We start from the raw sequence: 25,600 nt of genomic DNA on the forward strand, positions 1-25,600 counted from the left end.
CAGATGCTTCTGGTTGGTCAATCACACAGCATGAACGTGCACGTTATCAGGTCACGCGCAGCACGCAGGTGCGTCTCCCGGCGGTGCTTTCAAATTGTTTGTTTTAGCATAAACAGTCTGTTGGATTCATCTCGCTAAATTTATCAACGTAGCCGACAGCGTCCGCGTCATTTTAGTTCAGACCGCTTTCCAAATGTACAAACCTGAACAGTGATGTACAAAACGAGCTACAATGGAAGAGGTAACTTTTAAAGTTTGTTTCTGAGTAACTTTAGCTTGAGGACCGTTAGAGGATAGCTTAATTTTGGTAGCCTTCCTACAATGCCCTGTGCTAGCTGTTGCCCCATGTTTAATACACTGTGTTTGTAATACAATTTGTTTCACTAGTTTATACCATAAGCGTTTACGGCTTTGCTAGATTATCACAATCCTAAATATTAGTATGTTAAAGGGTTGGTTCACCCAAATTGCAAAACATTTTCACAGCATTGATAAATTACATTTAAAAAAAATTCAGCAGCATCATCTTTTCTTAAAAACAGTATACCTGTTATCATGCATAACATAGACCTCAATGTCAACAATTCACTGTCTGTTCTGTGGATAAACAATTCTTTTCATTATTGATTAATCTGTCAAATATATTCTTGATTAATCAGTTAATTGTTTGGTTTATAAAATGTCAGAAAACTGTGAAAAATGCCCATCACAATTCCCAAAAGCCCACAAAGTTGACACCTTCAAATGTCTTGTTTTGTCCACCCGACTTTCCAAACCCCAAACATATTCAGTTTACAATCATAGAAGACTGAAACCAGCAAATATTCACATTTCAGTAGAAGGAACCAGAGGATTGAGTGAGAAAATGTTCTTTGTAATTTTGGTAAACCAGCCCTTAAATGGACAGTTCACCCCAAAATCAAAAGTACATATTTTTCATTTTACCTGTAGTGCTAATTATCCATCTAGATTCTAGATGGCCTTGTTGTGAGCAGTTTCATGTAGGAAGAAAGACAATACTTCCTACACAAAACTGCTCACAACAAATCTGTGGGTTATCTTGAGTTAAGTCATGATTTCTGGAAAGAGACATTGCTGTTGAGTTTTTCAAATGTTTTTTTTTTTGGCACTTGGAAGCCGAGTGCCATATAGTCCCATTATATTCAAAAAATGCAGACATCTCTGCTGCTGATATCTCCAGAACTCGGCAACTCACACCAAATAAATCTAGACGGATAAATAGCACTACAGGTAAGAGGAAACTATGTATTTTTGATTTTGGGGTGAGCTGGCCCTTTGAATTATGTTGTCAGCATTGGGTTTTGGCTCCCTAAATTAACCATTTTAAGTAAATTGTCTGTGAAAGTAATAAACATTTCTATTAATCTAATGATTAATGATGTGATTTGTGAATTTCTTTTTTCTCAGGAGGGACTGATCAACTTCAAAGCTCTGAGGGCCAAGTTTCAGGAAGAGGCCCTCCTGGTTCAATCCAAAGCCATTCGACCAGCTGTTTCAGAGAAACCCAAACACCTTCCTCCACCTGGAGGTCACTGCACCTCCATGGTTAGCAGTATTAATATTGCTGTAGAAAACAAGACCCCAGTGGTTCCCCGGGTTATCTTCAGAGATGGGCTGCGGACATCTGGAGGCAAGCGACCAATTTCCTTTCCACCACTACCTCAGCATACCTTCCCCTCATCCCAGCTCGCTAATGGAGACGGCACAACAAGGCAGTCCCTCAAAGACCGACACATGCCTCTGGTGCTTCCTGTCCTGCCTGTAAAAGAGCAGAAGACAGAGCTGCCAGCCAAAAAGGAGCACAAACTGGAACCAGAGCCAGTGAAAGAAGTCCCGCCACAAACTAAAATCAAGAAGAAAGGTTTGCTGCTACCTTTCAAGTCAGCCAAAGTATCAAAAGTCTGTGCAGAAAACGGAGAGGAGCCTTCGTATTCTGATTTGACCACCAGACCTTCCAGTGCTCCTGGCGAGTTGCCCTCTGTGGAAAAACAAACCACAGAAGATGGGGTTTTGCTCCAAAGTGACCAATCAACTGCTGAGTTCCCCCCCTCCAGCCCAGATATCCCAATCACCCCTCCTTCTGCAGAGACAAGTGTTGACTCCGACAACAAAATCATTAGCACCTTGGAGAAGGCCAAGAAGAAGTTTTCACGCAGGCAGATGTTGATATCTGCCAAACCTAAGAGCTTGCGTTCCCCTGACTACGTCTCAAGAGACAAGGTGTTCCCTTCGCCGCCAAAGAACATCGAAAGTGTCAAGCCTGAGCTACCCATACCCCCACCAGTGTTTCTTCCGCACCTGGCTTGTATTTCGGCTCGGCCTTTCTTCAAAGCCAACAACTCTGCACACAGTGAGTATATTCGGTGCTAAACTGTTTTTGTCCACATCAGACACCCTTCTCTTCTTATACCGTTTATTCAGATAAGATTTCTAACGCATTTGCAATATTGTATTTCCCAATGGCTAGAGTCTGCATTAAATAAGCAGCTTGGCAGGGATAAAGCTGAACTTCCCTCTGTCAGGACTGGTGAACCTCATTCACCCTCTACTCCTCCAAAGAAGCCTCTACCTGATCTGAGGTCATTGGGGCCATTGCCACCAAAGCCCCTCAGACCTCCACTAGTAGATCTCAGCTGTTACCATCTACCCACAGTTAACGGTATGTTAACTTGCTTCTTGCTTCTTTTTGTTTTCCTTTTTTCGTGACCACGCTTTATTTGACTTTTGTTTCCCCCCTTTTGTGGCTACAAACTGAAAAATAAAAGTTGTATTTTACTTGGACATCGGTGACTGTGTATTATCCGTACTGCAGTTTACATTATACTTATTTGTGGTAAGGTTGAACATCTGTTCAAGTGCTGATTTTGGTTTCTTATTATAGAGGTGTCACCAAGTCTTAGCCAAGCACCAAGTGAAGAGCCAGAGTCTGAGCAGCCATCATCTGTACTAGACGCTCCGGAGTTTCCAGACTTTGAGAATTCCGAGATGGAAATAGCAGGTGAAGCTGTTGACATTGGTGCACTTGAACTGGAGGCCTTAGACTTAGTCAGCACTCACCTTCCTGTACCAGATAACTGCGGGGTCACTGATTTTGAGGATACACAACCTGACTTGTCAGTGTGTGATCCTGTAGAGCCCCTTATGAGCACCGGCGTCCAAGATCTAAACCTTGGCAGTCCAAACATAATACACCTCGATCCAGCCAGCTTCCCTGAACCAAAAAACCTTTCAGAGTTCTCAGAGCCTGCTGTAGCAGAGCAGTGGTCTCAGATCTTAGATCCGCTTTCTAACTCTCAAGCTGATGAGACTGATCTGGAAACTGCAGAGTCCCACTCTGCTGCAGAGGAAGCAGACAGTGGTAACCACGCAGCATTGAATGATGGGATTCAACCACATACGAGGTGACTTTGTAGTACCTGCAATCACACTTTGATCATTTTTTTCACATTTCAGTATGTTATGACATTTCCTGTTGGACGATTTGATTGTTTTGCTCCCCTCCAGTGTATATCAACAGGGCGGCTACAATGAAGCGTGCAATAATGTGTATGAGGATGTCGAGAACACCAACAAATTAATCTTGGGCCAGAACTCACGTAAACGAAAAGGTGGTCTGAAGAGTAAGAATGTTTACTTAATACAGTGTTTCTTTTTGCAGACATTCATTTTCCCTGTTTAACATCCTTGTTAATCATTTTTACAGATCCATATGCTGACAACCACCCTATGGTAACAAATGTTTTAATCACATTGAGTCTATAATCATCTTAGTGACAAGAGAACAGTTTGTGGACAATAACATGAAATAATGTGCTTCACTCTGTTTAACAATCATCTGTGGTAAACTAAAAATAAATGTTTATTTCAAGAAAGAAGAGGCGTGTCTCAACATATGGCCACGGAATCCCTGGTATGTCATTTTTGTTTTGAACATACAAGTCCTGTGTTTTGTCATTGACATTGTTCTTTGCCAGATGGAAGGCATTGATTTTTCTCTTTACTGCGGTAATCAAACTGCAGGGGCAGCATATCAGGAGAACATGCTCATTTGGCCCATAGTCATGTCCACAGGTATGTTACACACCTCTCTCACTGGTGTTTTAGTTAAAAATATGAGGTTGTACAGCAGGTCGTATCCATTTTCCCTTTGTTTTCACATTGACATTTCTTTTTGTTATTTAGTCTTTTGGTTATCAGTCAGCTATTTCTTGCCACTGAAAAGCCTGATTTGTTTTCAGTAAAGAACGCCAAAGCCCCAACACTGCAGATCATAAAGAACAGAAGAAGAGGGAGAAGCATCGACTGGAGAAGGAGAAAAAGGAGCAAAAAGAAAGGGAGAAGAAGGAAAACGAAATGAAAAAGAAGTTCAAAGTAAGTTAGGCAATCAAATTACTTAGAGGTTGATCATTTTCTTTACTCTAGCAGAGCTGTTTTTTGTCTGCTTTTGAAAGGCCTGTAATGGTTAGTTTTTATTTCATTTTATTTAGCCATTCATCAACGTGTTGACTTGTTTGAAAAATTGCTTTGATCTTGTCATCTTTAAACAGTCTTTTTCAACAAACTATTACATCCAACATTTCAATATATATTTTGGTATCACAATGACTGTTAATGGAAGCGGTTCAAAGTTGTTCAAGGCTGTAATTCACAGAAATTTCTCAGCTTGGCATCATGCATGACAGCACTCTCATTGCTGAGATATGACTGTCTAGGTGACGGGCGAAGAGGAGCCCATGTACCACGCCAAGGTGATGGTGGCTAGCAAGGTTCGCAAGAATGACCTCCCTGTGAAGAGCGGGGACACAGTCAGCATCATTCGCACCACCAACTGCCCCAAAGGCAAATGGTTGGCTAGAGACGCCAACCACAAGTGTGAGTTAAGACATATATTGTTTTGTTTTCATGTGATTATGAGCACCAAGAGGAGTTTATGTTTTCAGGATGTTAGATAACAGAATACATTGTTTGTTGTTGTGTCACAAGATTTAACCTAACAACCTAAGCATGTGTTAACTTCACCTGAATTTTGGACTACAAGCAGGCTTAGAATAACATCAGATCACATAGAAGTAATGGGATTTCTTAACAGGAGTTTTGCCTTTTTCACCACAGTGTCATTAGTTTCTCACTGTTTTCAGTAACTGTTCTATCCTGGGTATTGCAGACGGTTATATTTCAGTAATGAATGTGGAACTAAATATCAAGGAGATGCTGGAACTTGGCAAGAAGGCCCAAGCAGCTGGACGAGGAGGCAACCTGGAGGGAGATACCATCAGCATTGGGAGCAGGTACTGGGTAGCTCACTGATAAAATTCTTTGGTTTCTCAATTAAAAACAAAAAATTTGAAACCAACTCCTTACTTGCCAGTCCAGCAGTGTGTGTCATGTTCAATGATTCATAACTCTTTTCTTTTGTTTTACAGATCCTCTAGCCACCCTGTACTATCAAGCAGTTGTAAGTGTCACTAGCCTCTGGACAAGGACATTAAGGTTAACTTACTATTGTTAGACTGGTTGTATTGTCACCTCTAACCCTAACTTTGCTTTAGCTACTTCATCATCTCGAAAGACACTGCAGCCTAATAAAGACAGAACATACAAAGTTAACTGGCTGATACAATGTATGGACTTGTTGACAGAACAGTCGCACAGAGGTTGGCAACCAACCCAAAGAGTCACACAACGCAATGGCTGGCCTGAATAACTTAACTAGTTGTCATCTGCTTGACAGCCATGTGTTATTTTATGATGTGTGGGAATTCCATGTAAGATGAGGGTTTTGGTTTCTACCCTGCCAAACATCTATCATCAGCATGCACGCTGTGCTTCATCAAACTAATTTGTTTTTCCACAGTCACAGATGACAGTGAGGAGTGGGCATATGAAGATGAGACCCTCTCACCCTCCAATGAAAGCCAGTAAGACTGACTAGTTTACTGTCCTTGACTGTGGCTTAAAGTTGCTTTCAAATCAGTGTTATTTCTAAGAAGAATGCCAGAAACCATTGGCCACATCAGAGTACATTTAAGTCATTCCCTCTGAAAGATATGATTGAATTTATGTGGCACACATAGTATATGTAATTATTTTCTTTCTCTTCATTCTGTATAGTAGCTTTGCCCTGCAGACTGCCTCAATGTCCGAGATGTGTGAGTACATTGTATATCCAGTCCTTTTTTAGAGTGAAAACATGAGAACAAAGCCTCTCAGCCTTGTGGTTTAAAGGGAAATGCAAGCTCTGCCTGTGGTTGTTTTGTTATGCCCTGATATATGGCAGACATGCCTTTGATGTGCACTTTTACCATGCCATTTCCTTACTCCCTCCCTCCTCTGTCTAACGGTCCTTACATAACTCACCCCCATCCCTCCCTCACCTACCCACCCATCTCTGTCCTTCATGTGTTCGCTTTGACAGCATGTGGCCATGTCAGCGCCCAGCACACTCTGAGCGATGCCAACCTGGAGGACTTACACACACAGTAAGTCTCAAACACACACAGGTGTCAAAGCATATACCCTGGCACGTTTCTCTTGCTTACCCATATGTACATAAGGCTTTCTACATCCACCTCTTCTTAAGACGGTCAGCGCGTACATATGATATATGTGCATGCCTTTATATTTCTTTGATTAGCTAAATATTAAACATTGGAAAGAAGAAAAATAGTGTGGAGAGCAAAACGTATATTGGTCCTGGAAGGAAGTAAAGCTATTTGGTTTGGCCGTAACATGTTTCTGGAGTCCTATACTATATGATTATACTAGAGAGCAAAGACATTTATGCATTGGATGACACAAACGTAGGGGACACACCAAACTAGGGCTGCTACTAACGATTGTTTTCATTTTCAAAAAATCTACAAATTATTTTCTCAATCAGTCTATTAATCATTTCTTCTATAAAATGTCATTAAAAAAGTGTAAAAACACCCATTGTTTTATTTTCTCAGAGCCTAACGTGAGGTATTCAAATAGCTTTTTTTGTCCAACCAGCAGTCTGAATCCCAAAGATATTCAGTTTACTATCACATCAGCATAATCAAATGAGCATATTTGAGAAGCTGCAATTAGGTGGCATTTTTGCTTGAAAAATTGATTAGCAAAATAGTTGCCATTTAACTTTCTGTCGATCATCAAGTTGATTAATTGTTTCAGCTCTACACTAAACAGCCAAAAGGTTTGTTTCAAGCTGGAAATCAGATGCTTCCAAGTCTAATCAGAGCCCAGAACCCGCCCAATTGTCATAAAAGCAGCCCAAAAGTAGTATTAGTAGTAGTATTGCCATTTCATTTTTACTTTTGTCCTGTGATGCCTGGAAGGAATTTGGCCCCTCAAAGCCTCCAAAATATGTTCTGTAAGTAGTACCATTCAATAAAGCGTTCAGAAAATGCACCTCAGGTTGTCTGTTTTTAATAGTAGGCTTTAAGTTTAGGCAAACCCAAAGCAACAGGTTACTATATTTATTAAAAAAAAAAAAAAAAAGATCTCCACCATTTCTCTTGGATAACATTACATCTAACTGAAAAAGTCAGATCAACGCTTTAATAAGGCTTTTATCACAAAGCTATGACTTTGGCACTGAATATAATAAGAAAAACTTACAGCCTGCTTGTAATGAACTAAAATGACATTTGGTTTTGTGCATCATCACTCCATTGCATGTTGAGCAGACGAGCATACCCACTGTAACTCAGCGTCCTGTTAATTTGTTCTTCTTAAAGTTCTGGCAGACGGGACACAGCGACAGCATCCTTGTCAATCTCTCTCGTTTGTTTTCAGTTTTAAAACTGGTATGAAAAATGTTTTTATTCTTTCAGACTGAGTCTTGACATTTTGGATTCTATTTGTGTTGTTCCTGTTGGAATATATGGAGGGTATCAGCACAACACAAACAGGTCATAAGTTTAATAAAGGTAATATTTGTTTCAGGGTTCCTGGATTGGATTATAATATATTGTATAGGTGCTCCTCGCCCCCTGTAGGCCATTGACGAGTATGAAAAGTAATATTTATAGTAGTAAAACAAGTCAACAGTTTGTCTTCAACCTTTAGGACCAGACATGAGGCCCTGCAGAAACTAGCCATCTTCTTTCAACACAGCAAAGATGAATTTGGTGACATCCCTGGTAGTGGAGGAGCAACGCCTACAAAGTACAGTACTCTCTTAGCCATTACCTCAACCACTGCTTTCGTTTTAAGTCCATTGATGTCATATTCAAAATATGTCATCAACGACCCTGTTAATAATATAAAAAATGTTTTCTCAAATTAAAACCTTATATATATTTTTGTTTTTCATTTCATCCATTCTATCCTATGCAAAGTGCTCAGCCACCAAGTAAGTTTCCACAGTTTAATTTTTTCCATGACTCCACTGGTGTCACCACTTATGTCACTCTCACTGATAATGGTGAAACTAAGAGGAGGGCACTTACAAATCTCTTTAAGGATGCTGTAGTCTCAACACTGACTGGCGTCTTGCCTGTAATGGAAAATAACTTGTGGGGTACATTTATCTGATTCCTGTAACCTCGAGACATGGTGCAGGACAGATTGCAGAGACAAAGTTAATGGGACGTTTGTATCTGCTTGTCTTTATCCAGACTTCTTGTGTGCTGTTGAGGAGCCTCCATATCCGTAAGTGTTGATGGTTTCCTTCTAATCAGCAAGTGAAGCTTGGCTCTGTCTGATCCGAGTACTCATAGATTTTTGCCAAAGAAGCACAGACAGTACTTACAGACGGCTCCTTGGCATTCTCCTCATGAACTCTGATGTCCTGTTGTGTTTTGTATCACAGTGAACAGGAGGTTGACTTCACGGAGCTGGAACTCCTTCCTCCCCCGCCACTATATGCTGACGCCTTCTGATTACCACATCGAGTAAAACAGAGAACATCAGCATGAAAAACCGAAACTTGTACAGTTCACCGTTCATCTGCCATGGAGACCAGTTTGCCATGTATTTGAAAATGTTTTTTGATCTTTACAGTGGAGAAAAGAAACCATCATGAATAGAGCTGCTGTAATGACTGTACTATAATTCTGATTTCACCTTTTTGTTTAGTTAGTTGTGCATACTGGTGCATTTTCACATTTTGTTCTACCCTTTTTTTCGTTTCTCTGATGTTACTGTTAATGGAGCACAAATTTAATCATTGCACTTTATTCAAAATGAATGACAATGACATAATGTTGCCAACCGTTCACTTGTAGTAGCTTACATTTAAGGGTTTGTTTAAATATGTTCTTTGCATTTGGATTATTTTGATTTGTTTCTGTTACATCTAATAAATATTTGTCATTGATTTATGCTTTTGATTACATTGTTATGACATTGTTTGCATTCTCCCTGATGGAAACAGACTGCTGAAACAGTCATAATGTATACAGTGTAGCGCCTGCAGTTCTACGTAACATACAGTAATACACTCCTAACTGATATGTAGTGATACAATCCCTCTCTTATCCGTTCATCAGCACTTAACTCTTGATACTTTGTCAAGGTGGTGTGTGTATATATAATATGAGCCTTGCACCACCTACATTTTCTTTACACTTTCCACAGTTTACATTTGTCCTGGTGTGCAGTCTGTATTACATCTTGTCATTTTCATTTTTTTTTTTTTTTTTTTTTTTTTAAATATCTGTAAAGAGGGGCTGGGGGGAACCCATCAGTACTTGTCGAAAACAGACCTCTAACTGCACAAAAGTACAACTTGTGCTCACATCCCAGGGTCTTTTTCATTGTTATCTGACATCTGGCTGACGTTGCTTTGTGGAATCCCCCCCTTTGTTACAGCTGCGTTGCTGTGAGCACCCAACCCCCCCCCCACAGCACCAAGAGGTGAGTGTGGGAATCAGCCTGTGTGAAGGAGCTGGCATATGGCATTAATTGAAAGGGGAGGGGCTGGAGGAGGGGCTTTCTTGGAAGGCTGTCACAGGACTCCCACTATATCCCAAGGAAAGGAGTAAAGGATGGTTAGAAGAAAGTGTGCTGTGATCGTTTTAAGAGAGAGACAGGGACTAGTGGTTACATTTTGAGTGAGCGTATTTTCTCAGCAACAGTACAGACTTGCATGACAACTCCTCCTTAGGACATAAGTAAATTCGCTAGCCACTTGTAGTAACTTAGATAGGAAACTTTAAAGTAAACGCAGCACTGCGATAGCTAGTAACAAGATTTGTATTCCCTTTTTATTTGAACCACATAACACGTTTTAAATGCAACGCTGTTTGATATATGAGAAAACTATGGCAGCCGAGACGAGGAACGGCGGGAGTTCACTGAACAACAATAACTGCAAAGACCACAGCAGGAGAAAGTTACTGGTCGGAGTGGATCTCTTCTGCTTGTTTTTAGGTAGGAGTTTCACTTTGTGAATTACCGTCATCACTAACATGTATGACATTAGCCCACTACTTTTGGGTATCAGCAGTGAATTTATGGCTTTTTTTAATCGTTTAATTGTAACTAATATTCCTAACTTTACAGGACTTAACGCGTGTTCAAGATTAAGTGAGCAATTTTTGCTCCTCAACAGTTTATTTGTGATGTTTAACTGCTGTATTACATGATTATAATACTTGTAGGGAAAGCACATTTCTACTGATACGTTAAGCTAACTAAACGTCCGTGAAATTAATTCAATTGAATTGAAACTATTAAGATACTGAAGACTAATTTCAAGCTAAATATCAAATATAAACACGTCGTGTTAGCCAAAATGTTTTAAATGTGTTAGCTACACCAGCTCGACAAGCTGCGTTACCAAAGCAACAAGTGATGCCCCATCAGTAACTGTAGCCTACATATTTAGCTGTAACAGCTATTAAGCTACATATTTTCCAAAAATTACATTCGCTAACGTTAGTGGAAGTCTGTTTTCCTTTTCCAAAGAAAAATAGTGCTGGCAAAGGGGAAACTAATAAATTGCTCCAGGAGGGCTATATTTCTTTGGTCTCCACCCACACCTGTACTGTACCTCTGCTTGCTTTGACTCCTCATTATGTTTTCCAGAATGGCTCACATTCCACACCAGCAGGAATTCTCTTGATCTCAACATCTGGCACAATATATGTTTGTGTGTGTCTATGTATGTATGTGTGTGTGTGTGTGTGTGGAGTAATTAAGGCAAGTGGTGAAAAGGTCAGACCTGAGTGTGTGTTTCCCGTCCTTGGGGCTCAAACCTATGACCATTCACTAATTTTCACTCTTTTATGTTCTTCTCTGATATAACCATATGTTTCAAATGTTTTGTTCTGTGGAGCATTAGTGTAAGAATGTGATTGTGAAACAGCAAAGCAGTGTTCAGCTATAAAACTTTTTTTTTTTTGGAACTGCATGGGGGAAAAAAAACACCAGCTATTGTTAAAACAATTCATGAAAGATCTACAGTAAACAGTCTTTTTCTGACAAGCTATATTTAGTTTTGGTCTAGTTTTTGTCTCTATGGAGGGTAAATCCCCATGATTTGCTCTGTATGTACGTAACTTCCCACAGAGAAGCTTGTCAACAAACCAGCAGTGTTTTTCTGGCTAAAGGCGGAAATGTTGGGTCGGTACTAGTAATCACCACTTCTCTACTCTCACACACTGATTGCAGGGCTAGTATTACTGCATCCAGGGATATCTCTCTGCTTCTCTCTCATGCACATGAACTATCTCCAGTGACTGTGATTCCAGTAGACCATCAGTGCCCGTAAAGATAACATTAATCAGTACACTAGAGGAGAAATTCACCCTGATTCAGTGGTGTTTGTAACTGAATCCTGACAAATAATGCTGAGGAAAGCATTATTTTGTTTAGTTTTTTTCTGCTTGAAGCCCTGGTGAGGTGATCAGGTTCAGTTTACATTAAGCCGAGGCAGGTGGCTTTCATGTTTTCCCGTTAATCGTCTTATAATGTTACCGTGTGCATTTGCCCTGGTTCAGCACTAGGTAAGAGGTGGTTAATCAGCTGCAATTGCACTTATAGTTTCTAAGTTTTGTGAACACACCGATGTTTGACCAGGTAAACAGGAAACAGTGTGAACAGGTGGAGTTAAATGGTCAGTTCACCCAAATTACAAAAGAAACTTTTTTGTAATGTTGATGGTTTCTAATGCTTGTGGTATTTATGTCGGGGTAGTCTCAAATATCTCAAAACTTCAGCAAATAAAACAGAAACTGAAAGCAACTCCATTTTCTAATTTGGTTGAACTGATTTTTAAAAATTAACCAACAAGCTTGATCTCAATCAGATTTGCTGAAAATTTGCACATAAAACTTTTGAATTAGTGCAAATACTGAAAGACGAAGTGTCAGTTGATATTAATGAAGTTGAAATGGCAGTTAAAATGGAAGGCTGAAAGAAGCTGAAGTTTCAGTTTAAGTGTGAGTACTGAATAAGGTTGAAGTGTTAGTTGACGATTCAGTTGAACTTTAAGCACTGAAAGGAGTTGAAGTGGTACATTAAGCTGGAAAGGTCCGTTTTAGTTGAAGTCCTGAAAGAAACAAGTGCTCCCCAGCTATAAAAGCCAATATGTTCCCCAAGACTGTTTTTGAGTGAAGTATCTCAGGTCAAGTTTAATCACAGACGGAAGGGTCAAACTTGGCTGTATTTTAATTTGTCATACTTTACAACTAATCAAACACCAAAAGAAAAACAAAGAGTTATATGTGATACATTTTATGGCATGTTTGGATATTAATAGACAGAGGTACACAATGATATCTGCTGTTTCAAATAGTACTGAATGATGTTTGCAATATTTTTGTAATTAAGATGTATACATACATTCTACATGTGACATTGTATGATTAATTTATGTTTGTTTGTACATACATGTTTTGTCAGCATTACTTTTTTGTTTTGTGTGTGTGTGTGTGTGTGTGTGTGTGTGTGTGTGTGTTTGGAGGCTATGGGAATAAAGGAGGAACAGAGATGTAAACTGTAAACTTCCTCATGTGTAATACCTACTCTTCTTTAGAAATGTGAATAATAAAAAATAGTGAAAAACGGGTGAAAAGCAGCAGTTATAGCCACTAGCAATTCAATGCAAATGCGCTTTTATTTAACCCAAGCAGGCTGACCCGCTTTCCCTTCCACTGTGAACTATGTTTTGCAGCAGGCCAGACTGACAGACAGACAGGGCGCAAGTTGTGTGGGGGCTGCTGCGAGTAAAAACAACTGCATCTGTGTATACACCACAACTACCTCAGACATGTATACATTTCTACGCCAGACAGTGAGAGATCCCTGCAAGTGGAAAATGTGCGTCTGTTTATTTTAATAGTCACACTTGGTGTTTTAGCGAATGCCTCCAAAATATGGTTGGGATTTAATTCACCATGAGGGTTATACATTGATTCTTGTTTCCACAAACTGCAGCTACATGGAACTGCCAGTGCTGAACTGGGGGAAAGGCAAACGGGCAAGCGTAGGAAATTCTAACTAGTGTCTTAATAATATGTGTTCTCCCATATTTTGATGTGAGTCGGCGTTCAGTTATGTGCTGAAAAAGTCATCATCGTTCTTCATTTACAGTGTTTGCTTATTTTCAGTTAGGGTTCCCCAGTTGATTGTTAAGCAAACTGCTTTCAGGCATAGAAGACACCTGATGTTGACATTAGGAACTGAAAATTCTCCCTCCAGCTCCAATTCGGTTTTGTTTGTTTCTGATGTCTTTGGGTTGATGTTGAGCTAATGCAAAAGACATACCCACGGCTGCTGACTGGTGTTGTTGTTGGCAGGACAAGGACACCCTCCCCCTCACCCCCCGGCTGTTAGAAGCGGGAAGTGAGGAAGAGGGTAGGAGGGGAAAATCCTAACATGCTCACTAACTCAAAGCTCACGCTGCACAGATTAGATGGATGGAAGGGGTTGGAGGACTGAGTGGAGAAGAAAACCCCGCTGAACGTCTGGAAAACAGGACCTGACAGTGTCTCGCTGGGGTTGTGCTTCCCCCCCCCTTCTTTCCAATCAGCTGTTTGAAGCACTTGACCCTTGCATGTCCCTTAAAAGCTGTGGACACTTTATTTCATCAATCCATTTGCCACCTCTCTGTCTCTCTCTATCAATCTCTGCCCTCTGCCTCTGGCCTTGTGGTTTGTATTGGGTCTGTGAATGTGTTTAGAGGCGTTTGCAGGGGTCAGGACTTTTGGGTTAATGTGTTTCACATCCAGCACTTTCAGCCGTGTATGCTTTTTTTTTTTTTTTTTTTGCTGTTTAGGCAGCCAAAGTCCCTGTTTTGGGAAGGCCTGTGTGGTTCTGTTCATGGCCAGGCTAAGCAAACTAAAGGGATCAGACGATTAGGATTTAGGGCACTTTAGGGCAGTACTGTATTTTTTTTACTATATTTTATTGTTATAGAACTCTAAGGCATACCACCCTGCTCTTTCTCTCGCCACTAGACTTGCTTTGAAGCAGTTGGTAGCTCCGTCCAGGTATTTGTGTGAAGAGCGAGAATGAAAACGAGACAGTTAATAATGTGAATCCTGCTGAATGTGGAGGGCAGGCCAGCGCTCTGGAGTTCCCATCAGGCAGCAGAGCTCTGTCTGTAACTTGAGCTCAACCCAGCTGGACCTTCAAAGGCCAACGTCAGCTGTGTGTGTGTGTGGATGTAAGGGGTTGGGGGGCTCAGCAACTGAAGCGTGTGTTGACATTTGGTTTGAGAAATCATGCCCCTCCACCCCCATCCCCAACCACAACCATCCCGCCTTCAGCAGCTCTCAGCACTGACCTCTACACCCCGGTGCTTTTTAGCTTTTGAGACAGAGGAAGAGAGCGTGTGAGAAAGAGAGCGCTGATGTTTGTTTTCCTTTGTATCGGCAGATCGCAGAATTATTCAAAGAGTGACTTGAAAGCTCCATCATCAGTTAAATGCCGCTTTGAAGTGATTTGAAAGTGTGTTTTCCAAATTCTGTCAGAGATTTGAGGCCTCTCCTGGGTACCACGTCCACACTCAAATTTCAAAGTCCTCCACTGAAGCCTTTGGTAAATGGGGAAAATAAGCTGTCCGTTTTGACTTGCATCTTAGTAACACCCACTCTGTGTTTGTTGTACCGAGATAAATAAGATCTTTTTTGCCACTTTAAGTGGCGAAAGACACTAAATTGATCAGACGCAGACACCCCCCAAGGCAGCTTAACGTGGGCCTTTTTAAGTGCACTTGAAAGTCTCAGCACGAAAAGAAGGAAGACTCTCATAGTGTTTTGGGTTTTTTTTTTTTTTCTTGTCAGTGGTCTCTCTTAAGAACATGACACATCCAACCCTTTTAGCGCTGTTAGTGTTTGAGATCAGTTGATGCTATTCTAAGCATAAAAGCTTCACTTAAGTCTAAAACGTAGCTTTTGATTTTGTTTATTTTGGCTCATTTTCCCATGACAGTGTCAGATTTGAAAATAGGACATAACTTGAATACATGTCTGCTGGGAGGTTTTAAGCTGTTTGTATGACTGTCTGAGATTTCTGTCTGTCTGTGCCTTTGCGTGCTTTTCTGTTTGTCTTCCTGTTGATAATGTCCATTGATGCAGCTGTCCACTGTTTTGGTTTAAAGAGCTGTCTGACCTCTGCTCGTGTGTGTCCAACAATACAGTGTTGCTTGTTGCCGTGTTTTTGCACAAATCTCCATTCCCGCCTTACCAGAGAGGATTCTTCTGCAATGACAACAGCATCAGGCTGACCTATAAGAGCAGCACGGTGTCCAACACCGTTCTCACAGCCGTGGGCGTCACTGTGCCCGTGGTCTCAGTAAGTCCTGCTGTGGTACTGCAAGAGAACTAGAGAGCATGTTGGGACACTCAATTCATCCAATGGTTGGCTTGTGACACCTCAAAAGACATGATTGGTTTGACAGGCTCTGACTCACACTCAGTGGTTTTGCATTTTGTACCTCATTAGCTGTAAATCATCTATACTGTACATTACTGCCAACCATTTTCCAAAGCTACTGTATATTATCATAGGCTTTCAGATTGATTTCCTACCTTAGAGCCTAGGCAGCCATTGCTTTCTATTTATTTCACTACTGTAAGAAAGTATTAACTGTTAAAGTAATTTATCAATCAAAAATACCAAGGATTTGCTGAGCTTAAAGGTTCACTCTTGACCTTAAAATAGTTAGTAAGGATGAAACCACCAATTATTTTATAGAATAATTGAATAATCGATTATGCTTTAAAATGTCAGAAAAGAGTGCAAAATGTCCATAACAATTTTCCAACGCCCAAGTTAACTTATTTAAATTACAGTCCAGAATCTGGAGATATTCAATTTACTACCATAAAAGACTAAGACAATTAGATAATATTCACATTTGAGTGGTTGGAACCAGTGAATTGTTGGCATTTTTGCTTAAGAATAAATTTAAAACACTAAATCAACTTTTAAATTGTTGCCAATTAATTTTCTGTGGATTTCCTAATTGGTTAATCAACTAGTAGTTTGACATAAAGTGCAACTCACAGCCCACTTACTGAATCTTCATCATCTAGTAAGTGGACCTTGAGTTTAAGCTCTTACGTCAAAATAATTAGCTGGTTTCAAGCAAATTGTGATTTTACTTTAATTTAAAAAAATCTCAACTCAAAGATCCAATGACTGGATTTTTTTCAGACCTTTCACCCACATCACCTGGTCTTCATCAGCAGATGGAGTTTTCTCAGTTCTTATGGAGATGGTGCACATGAAAACAACTAAACCATTTCTATGACAACTGAGCAAACCCCATCTGCTGATGAAGGTCAAAAGATGTGGGTGAAAGGTCTGAAAGAAATCTTAACTTAGGTGAAGAATTTTATTTATTTATTTTTTGGAAGAGAAAGAAATGCTGCTTACAAGTAAATAGGAGGATTTGCCTGCTTTTTTCTCTTTTTATATCACTTAAATTTAAACACCTTTGGTTTTTTGTGATTGTTTCACTTTTGGTTATGAAGAATAGGCAATATTAAGACTTGAAGTTGGGCTATTATACCCTGTCTTTGCTATTTGCCATTATTAAGTTGACTATTGCCACAAGACAATAATGCAAGTTGTAAGCTAAGAATGTGAGCTGGCTAAAAGTTTATTTTAGGTTCCTATTACTAAATGTCTGCCACTTCATTGTCATTCTGCAGTGAAATGAATGGAAACTAATCGCAGCCTGGAGAGATAGAGATCAGTCTAAAAACATATGGTGTGCTTTGGAAAATGGCCATCGGTAAAGCGTCCATGATTTGTAGTTAACAGGCTAAAACATACAAAAAAACACAGGTATGGCCCTTTAATATATACAAAGGTCTGGTCTCAAAAGGCCCCACTAATACTGAATATTGAAGCTGGAGTCATTATTTCTTGATTAGTCACAGATAACAACCTCAGAATGGATTGAGCCGGTCCCAGATGTTCCCTTGTTGCCTTTTGCTTGTACCTGCGACCTCTGTAATTTGCGTGTCATTAACCCATCACCTCCATCTCTCTCTCCCTCACCCATCCCCACCTCCCTTCTTTCTCTCTGTGCCGCTCACTGCTTCTTCACACTAGCCGGCCTGCCTTTCTTGGTCATTGAGACCAGCGCAGTTCAGCCTTACCGTAGAGGGTTTTACTGCGATGATGAGTCCATCAAGTACCCGGCCAAAAATGGAGACACCATTAGCGACGGTGTGCTTAGCGCTGCTGGCATTCTTATCACCATCCTCTCTGTAAGTCACCTCACTCTGATCACTAATGTTATCATCACTCTTTATGTTTCAGCAGCCTTTACCATTACTAGCAGCACCCGCTGACACCTTATACCAGACATTGACCACATCATTTCTCCTCCTCACTGCATTGTAGTATTTCTCAAAAAGTCCAGTAGGGGTTCTAATTTGTTTATGAAAACAGTAACATTTCCAACAATATATAATAATGTGGTAATGATATAGAGATTTTACACATGTTCATGTTTTTTTCGTGTCAACCAAACCACGCACATTCCCACTGCACTCATGTTCAGAGAAATACACACTCAATCAGAGGGCTTTATCAGTTGGCTTACCGTGGGTATAAACTGAGATTATCCTACATGATTACTGAAACAACACCTCTCCATACCTGTGTTATCAGTCCCTGTGATTGGCTTCAGCACATTCTAGATAAAAAAAACAGCATTTGTTCAAGGCTTTTTCTTTGGGGGCTTAAGATGACTCAGTTGATTAAAGCACTTGAGCAAGTGAAGTGTTGAGTAGTTTGTTGCCTTCTCCTGGAAGAAAACAGTGGGGATGTATCCAAAATCTGCACACTAAACCATCATCCCAACATCCTGTAATTCGCATTCATTTTTCTCCATTTGCCACCGCTCAGAGGCACAGAAGCTTAACACCCCATCTGCTCCAGACGTTTTTCTGCCACAGTTTTCAGACATGCTTCAGTTTAGAGTAATGCATCTGTCTACACAGCCTCGTAATAGTTAGCATTTCAGTTAGACTTAACACAGATAACTGTGACCCAAAGCGTTTTTTCGGCCTTCGTTTTTCCCCGCTTGTGCTTCCAAGTACATGATTGTGTACTGGCCTTTGAGATCTCTCAAAACACTTTTGAATTCACAGTAGTACTGTGGCTCAAAAATTCCAGTGTAGATCCTGACATGCAGCTTCTGTTGTGCTGCTGACGTGCTGCTATGGGCAGTGTAGACAAGGTGTACAGTAATAGCAGTAGTCTTTGTAGAAGTCTCTGTATTTCTACTAAATTAGTATAGCAAAACATAACCCAACCCTACATCCTGACTTCCATACCCAAACCCACCCATATCCACACCTAAGAAAGAAAAAACGAATACGCTTTAGACAGAGTTTATAATATATAAGTTTATAATTACAAGTTATTCCCTACATCTCATTGTGGCTTGTAACGCCTTAGCAACTATTTAGCAACCAACTAGCTACCGCATTGGAAACACTTGTAATACCTTAGCAACGCTTTAGCAACCATCTGGCTACCACATTGGAAACGCTTGTAACACCTTAGCAACTCTTTAGCAACCATCTAGCTACCGCATAGGAAACGCTTGTAACACCTTAGTAACTATTTATCAACCACCTAGCTACCGCATAGGAAACGCTTGTAACACCTTAGTAACTATTGAGCAACCAACTAGCTACCGCATTGGAAATACTTGTAATTAGCAACTCTTTAGCAACCAACTAGCTACCGCATGGGAAATGCTTGTAATACCTTAGCAACTATTTAGCAGCCATGTGCTAGACACCTAACAACACCTAGCAATGTCTCAGCAGGTACTAACACATTAGCTACCACACTGAAAATTCCAAGTGACAGGAAATAAGGAAATATAAGCAGCAGGCACGCTTGAAAATTCTAGACAAACCTTCTAGTTGCTCTTTGGTGTTACTCAGCACTGCCATAGCATGTGCAGTTGTCACCTGGCAGACCCGCAGTGGGAAGCTGCCTTTCCTCATCGCATGGCCAGTAGTGCCCTCCTCCTGGAGAGCAGACTACTATACGGGCTTGGGGCCACAGGGGTTTTCATGGTGAGAAGGAGTTCTGGCTCTGTGTAATTATGGTTGACGCAATGGTTGTTTGGTTAAATACTGTAATTGGTGGGGTGGAATTGTGGTGAAGGCCCTAAACAAGAAGACTTTGCCAGATATCTAATTTTCCCCCTAGCAAAACGTGACTTTACAATCCATCTCTCCCCTAGAGTGTTCTGGACAGCCTTTGTGTGTTCTGAACCAGAAAACACCAACATTAGGTCATTTAGTGCTTCATTTCCCACTGAATAGAGCTGAGAAACGTAAGAGGCCACATCCTTTATAATTTATGCAGATCTTTTTTAGAAGAAATGAAAACACCACGGTGTCACTTTGGAAATACAAGACGTTCGACATAAGCCACAAATCAGCATCTTGCCCCAATGATTATCTCTTGAGGTTTCAGTGTAACAGCTACATATCCTACAATGCCAATTCATTTATTCACTCACATAGTTAAGTCTTTTACACAAGGGGAACCAGATGTGTTTTCTCCCATGAAAGCAGCTGGGCTTTATCGAGTTGGCTCCAAAGGCCTGGATGGTGGAAACAACACACTCTATCAGCTTGTTAAATCTCCGTAAAGGCTATCCTTCTAGAGAGAGTGTTTCCCAGAATGAGACTTAGTTCTGCTCCCCTCAAAAGAATGTCTGATGAAACCAAGATACTAACATGAAAACAGCCAGACATCCCCTGTGATATCGGAGCCGTTTCAGAGAGACAGCCGGAGCGGTGAAAAACAAACGTGCCCCCGACGTGCGCCTGGTGGAGTCTGGCCACCAAAATCAGACACGTCGCCTAGCTCAGCGTTTCTGCTGATTAGAACCAGCGGTGCCTCCCCCGCTCCCTCCCTGCTCTCCCTCACACTCGCTTCTCCTCTCACCTTCCTCTTTCTTCCCCTTTCTCCTTGTTTGCACCCATCTTGTCCTGTAACTCTGTTCTTTATTCATACTCTTTTTGCTTTCTATCCTCCCTTCCTGTCACTCTGCCTTCCATCCCTCCACTTTCTCCCTGGAACTCCCCCACACACTCATTCTGACTCCTCTTCCACACTTTCATTTTTGAGCTGCCTGAAGACAACAGGAGACAAGGGGGTTAGGGAGGCGTTTTTTTAGCTTGAACAGCTGTTGTGAGTTATGGCTATCCACCTCCCCCTAAGTGCGCCTTGCACGTCATTCGTCGGTTTTAGATGGTGGTTTATTTACACACTTACAGAAAACTATACATGGCGGACAGTTTGAGCTGCCTCCCAAATCGCCTCACTGTTTCCTCTCAGACGTAGAATGACACTGGTAAACACATTCAACCAGAATTCCCTTTTCAAACCACTTCAAGAGAAATCACTGAATTTTATTTTAGCTGAAAAAAGTTATTTTGGTCACATACATAACTTAAATTCTCCACTCTGAACATGCCCAAATGTCCACCCTCAACACATTTCCAATAAGTCCACAAGACCTTGATGAAATGATGAAAAAAGACAAGAGCAGGTTTATTAGGCTATTATTATATTCAGATAATTATAAACAATAACAAACAATTGTATATTGAATTGCATGTGTAATATGAGCGGCCAAACAAATTCCTTTGTCCAAGTAGCATGATTTCAAAGTGCTGTCCAATTCCTCATAAAATATTTTGGCTCTCCTGCACTCACACATTTTCACTGAGCACTCAGAAGATGTGAATTAAGTGCTTAGGAATTAGGGTGGACACTGGGACTGGGACTAAGTCAAAATCATGATATTCACTGATGTCACCGTTTCTTCCGTTCCTTCAGATCATCATTGGGGACAGCTACAGGATCTACTTTCTGAACGAGGGATCCAAGTCTTTTGTAGGAAACCCCTACATTTCTGCTCTCTACAAGCAGGTGGGCGTGTTCGTCTTCGGCTGTGCCATCAGCCAGTCCTTCACTGACATTGCCAAAGTGTCAGTGGGCCGCATGCGCCCTCACTTCCTTGATGTGTGCAAACCTGACTTCTCCACTATCAACTGCTCCCTGGGCTACATCACTGACTACCAGTGTCAGGGGCCAGAGAGCAAAGTTCAGGAGGCCAGGTAATTGCCAAATATGAAAACATATTTTACAGTGTTTTCAAATACAAGAAATATTTTAAAACATATTATTTAGGGTTTATTTGTTTGTTTTTTTAAGTTTACGTATGTATTTGTACTCGTGTTGACTAGTGATAGCTTTTACATTGTAAGCTACGGTACAATGCTGATTGTCCTCTGTTCTTCTCAGGAAGTCTTTCTTCTCTGGACATGCATCATTCTCCATGTACACCATGCTTTACCTGGTGGTGAGTTACTGAATTGTTTTTAACATACACACACACACTCTGTTGTACCGTGTATGAATACACACCATATTGAAAACAAATTTCCCTCCTTAGTCAATAAAGCATTTCTATCTATATCAACTCACAATTCTGTCTCTTTTATAGTTTTACCTGCAGTCTCGTTTCACTTGGCATGGAGCTCGCCTGCTGCGCCCTCTGACTCAGTTCACCCTCATCATGATGTCTTTCTACACTGGCCTGTCCCGTGTCTCTGATCACAAGCACCACCCCACTGATGTCCTGGCGGGTTTTGTACAGGGAGCCTTGGTGGCATACTGCATAGTGAGTGGTTCTATTATGTTGTAATATTGTAATCTTCTATATTAGATTAAATCAGAGATCATTAAGAGTGGCCTTAACTATAAATGAATTGAATGTTATGTCTAACTTTCCAGTTAAATAATAATAATATGACACAAAAAAGAGCAGAGCAGCACAAAAAGCATTGTCAGTTGAGTGAAGTAAAAAGAGGCTAAACAATTCAGCACGTTGTAATTAATCAGCTCAGCAGGGTCTTGCTGGGTCTGGGTCTGGGTCTTGCTGTACATGGATCCAAAATTGGGGCATATATGGTCACTCTGTCTTGTTCTTGTTAAAACAAGGTGCTTGTGATCCAAGTGTTAAGACAGGAGTGTGCAATACACCTAAAGCATGAAAACGAAATGTTACAATGATCAATATGTGAAGAAATAAAGGCATGAATAATGTTATTCTCTGTATCTGACAATGATACTGTAAAAGTGTGTCTGGAATATACAGTTCATCTTAGTTTGTAAAAACACGACCTACAAGCCTGAAAATAAGGTCAGATTTTAGACAGAAGTGTGGGGCAAGCATGATTACCCAAATGTTGTTGTGTAGATTTGTCTTCATTCAATTGAGAAAGTTTATTAAAAAAAACATTTTACATACAATTTTTATTGTAGATAGGGTGCATGTAAAGGGGAAACAGAAGGAAACCTAATACAGAACCTTGAAGAACACCATACTGTATCTGTAAAGGAAAGGAAGTGAAATTACCTTGGACAACAGAAAACTGTCAGGAAGAAAGGGGGACAGGGGGAATTGTTTGTAAATGTAGCTCATTAGCCACTTCTACGTTCAAGGTAACACACTTAAGTGGTGTAAATTTGTTGTCACAGTTCTTGGTAACAGCATTGCTTCTGATTTTGAATGTGACACTTTGCAGTGATTGAGATGTTCATGTTTTTTTTTCTATTCCCTCCACAGGTATTCTTTGTGTCTGATTTGTTCAAGCCCAAAGGTAGACGTTCTACCCTGTCACCAACCCCAGTGAAGAAAGACCTTGTTCCTCCAGCAGACATCAGAGAGCGGAGCAACCATCTCATCATGGCATAGAGGAGACTGCAAACAGTACATAACCCTGACTTCTGTCATTTAAATCACTACTACAGCCACTGGTCAATACTGGATAAAATAAACTCCAACAGTTGGGATAATGCAGACAAATATGGAATCTTGAACATCTCAGAGGCTATGGAAAACAGTCAAGCAAGTTTTGCTTTCTCAACGGAAATTTTCATATTTTTCCTCAGTCTCACCAGACATTTTAATGTGGAAAAGAGAGAGGACCCGGGATATTTGTTCCTCTTCTGTTATGAAGATTATTAGAGATTCTCCTCTGTCAAGGCCTTTCCATGGACAAAAGTCTGAAATCAAACAAAATCGAGAAATGGCAGCTGTAAATAAAGCTGTGTGACTTTGCTCAGCTGCATCCAACATGGGAGCTATACTAATATTCCTGCCACTCACTCACTGTGTGACTAATACAAACAGATCGTGACAAAAAACCAAATTCCTTGATTTAATGAAGGATGTTGTTTGGTTTTATTACAAACATAAGCATTGTACGTGTGACTTATAGCACTAATTTAGCTAAACTCAGTACTGTTTGTCACCACTTGAATGACCTGAAGTGAAGCTTTTGGAAAGCTTTGTAAGACTCTGTAAGCTTTTATTATGTCCCTAATGTAGTGTTTCTTAGATGGTGCACATAAGTTACAGTAGGTGGAAAGTACAGTGAGTTGGATATGGGCCTCTTTCTGCTGGCTAGGATGAGCCCCCACTGAGCCATTTAATGAAATGACTGTCTGTTATATGTACCAGACGGGTGCTCACAAGTGTTAGGTCAGTGCGTGTGTGTGTGTGTGTGTGTGTGTGTCCGTCCCATGCGTATGCTTGTGTGTATGTATGTGTGGAGGAGGCCTTTCTGTGAGCGTGCCAATGTGTCTTAATGTCATGTCTATATATTTCAGTGTTTATAGCCTACAAGTGTGCCTCTCTTCAGCCAGAGAACAGGCACCTGCTCCAACAGACACATGTAACTTGAGACGGGAACACTGTGGGGAAAAAGCGTCATATACAGTACATGTACTTTACTGTTATTAATCATAGTGATGATTCACATCACTGGGAAATCCTGTGATATACTGTATGCTACACAGGAATATATATATATATATATATATATGTACTTAAAATAAAGACAAGGACTTCCTAGAGCAGTGGTTACTTACTGTAGCTTTTCAGTACCAAAGCACAATTCAGCAAAACAGTAAAAAAGTAAACAATTCATTATTTTGGCACATTGTAACTGCTTAATAGCTCAAGTCTTGTAAAGTAATACAATAGGGCTGGCAATGAGGCTCTGCATTATAATAGATGAAAATCATTACATTGGTATACAATTTAAAGTAATAATGATGCTAATATGTTTGCATGACATTAATGTAATTAACTTTTTAGCAAAAAAAAAAAATAGTACTTAAAACCACTGACTGAAAGCATCATCCTAACTCAGTTTTAAGTTACTGAGGCAAACTTTGATCTGACGCTTATAGAGAAAGTAGTTTTGTTATGTCTTGAAAATCTACTACGTACAGCATCAGAAAATTCTGCATGCTACCATACATTGTACAATACTGTATCATGTGTGTATATGTAGTATATCTTTGAAGAAACACCCACTATGACTTTGTGTCGAGACCTGTGTAAATGTAAAACATGCTGCTTTAAAGAGGCAAAGCTTGGCAGATGTCATCCAGTAAAGTTGACAACTTGTGAATATTAAGTTTTATGAAAAGCAAAGCTCTCAAGGCAGACAGCTTCAGTACATTTTTATTAAAAAATTGCCTTTCAATATTTTTGTAATGCCGTGAAATTTTGTACAATGAAATTGTTAAGACGTGTCAAAGATAAAATTTCTTTAATAAAACAAAAGATCAAGAGCAGTGTACTGTGACGTTCATTTTACTCTTTGTGTCATACATGAATAGAATCTCTGACTTGTACTATAATTCAGTAGCCGGCCAACTGTGCATGCGATGGAGAGATCTGGGCGTGGGGCAATGGTAGACTTCCATGCTCGGCTTCCTGTGGGGAAATAGTGTACATTCCAGGTTTTAACCCCTCTCCCCAATGGCTCCCTGGAATAATATAGACTCCACACAGAAAGTATGCCAGAGTGGCAAAGTACATTCACATGAGAATGGTTAGAAGCAATATAATTTACCTTTAGTGTCTTGTATTATCCTTATAGATGGCTTTGTCTCCACACAAATGCTGAATAAACCATATATATATAGACCATCCACAGGTTGTACCATTTTGAAGTTACTGTATGTGCCAGCATAGCATGAGCTGGGTTTTAGGCCTGTGTGTTCACCTGGTATCCTAAACTGATTGATTTCACTGTGGATCAGGCACATTGCCCAGATTGAGATTAAA

General features: G+C 40.4%; 2 protein-coding genes across 12 annotated transcripts; both read left to right on the forward strand.

Moving 5' to 3' along the window:
• The first annotated feature begins 27 nt into the window (after positions 1-27).
• On the forward strand, positions 28-9,325 carry si:ch211-188c16.1 (uncharacterized protein LOC562677 homolog). Of its 10 annotated transcripts, none has more exons than XM_044220911.1 (19): positions 29-241; positions 1,429-2,371; positions 2,489-2,680; positions 2,903-3,422; positions 3,526-3,641; positions 3,725-3,750; positions 3,891-3,931; positions 4,042-4,092; positions 4,260-4,392; positions 4,734-4,893; positions 5,186-5,309; positions 5,445-5,476; positions 5,876-5,939; positions 6,136-6,170; positions 6,437-6,500; positions 8,056-8,172; positions 8,346-8,359; positions 8,625-8,658; positions 8,819-9,325. In XM_044220911.1, the coding sequence occupies exons 1-19, from the start codon at positions 233-235 to the stop codon at positions 8,886-8,888; spliced, it is 2,745 nt and encodes a 914-aa protein (XP_044076846.1). In that variant the 5' UTR covers positions 29-232; the 3' UTR covers positions 8,889-9,325. The 10 variants fall into 10 exon arrangements, with proteins under 10 accessions (XP_044076850.1, XP_044076851.1, XP_044076846.1 ...); XM_044220912.1 differs by having other exon boundaries at positions 3,526-3,629; positions 6,133-6,170; XM_044220910.1 differs by having other exon boundaries at positions 30-241; positions 6,133-6,170.
• A 643-nt stretch (positions 9,326-9,968) lies between these two features.
• On the forward strand, positions 9,969-25,101 carry LOC122887576 (phospholipid phosphatase 3-like). Of its 2 annotated transcripts, none has more exons than XM_044220922.1 (6): positions 9,969-10,380; positions 15,596-15,750; positions 21,289-21,569; positions 21,757-21,814; positions 21,959-22,135; positions 23,084-25,101. In XM_044220922.1, the coding sequence occupies exons 1-6, from the start codon at positions 10,242-10,244 to the stop codon at positions 23,210-23,212; spliced, it is 939 nt and encodes a 312-aa protein (XP_044076857.1). In that variant the 5' UTR covers positions 9,969-10,241; the 3' UTR covers positions 23,213-25,101. The 2 variants fall into 2 exon arrangements, with proteins under 2 accessions (XP_044076857.1, XP_044076856.1); XM_044220921.1 differs by lacking the exon at positions 15,596-15,750 and adding an exon at positions 17,521-17,678 and having other exon boundaries at positions 9,970-10,380.
• The last annotated feature ends 499 nt before the right edge of the window (positions 25,102-25,600 follow it).

This window comes from Siniperca chuatsi, linkage group LG13 (genome assembly GCF_020085105.1).
Source record: "Siniperca chuatsi isolate FFG_IHB_CAS linkage group LG13, ASM2008510v1, whole genome shotgun sequence".
In the NCBI taxonomy this organism is placed as follows: Eukaryota; Metazoa; Chordata; class Actinopteri; order Centrarchiformes; family Sinipercidae; genus Siniperca; species Siniperca chuatsi.

Bases quoted from the DNA above. Each gene is read 5' to 3' on its own strand.
- si:ch211-188c16.1 (XM_044220910.1), top strand. The intron at 3,751-3,890 runs GTAACAAATGTT...GTTTATTTCAAG, and splicing joins ATGCTGACAACCACCCTATG to AAAGAAGAGGCGTGTCTCAA. The intron at 5,310-5,444 runs GTACTGGGTAGC...TTTGTTTTACAG, and splicing joins ACCATCAGCATTGGGAGCAG to ATCCTCTAGCCACCCTGTAC.
- LOC122887576 (XM_044220921.1), top strand. From the start codon at position 10,242: ATGCAACGCTGTTTGATATATGAGAAAACTATGGCAGCCGAGACGAGG. The intron at 21,815-21,958 runs GTGAGTTACTGA...TCTCTTTTATAG, and splicing joins ACACCATGCTTTACCTGGTG to TTTTACCTGCAGTCTCGTTT. The intron at 22,136-23,083 runs GTGAGTGGTTCT...TTCCCTCCACAG, and splicing joins CCTTGGTGGCATACTGCATA to GTATTCTTTGTGTCTGATTT.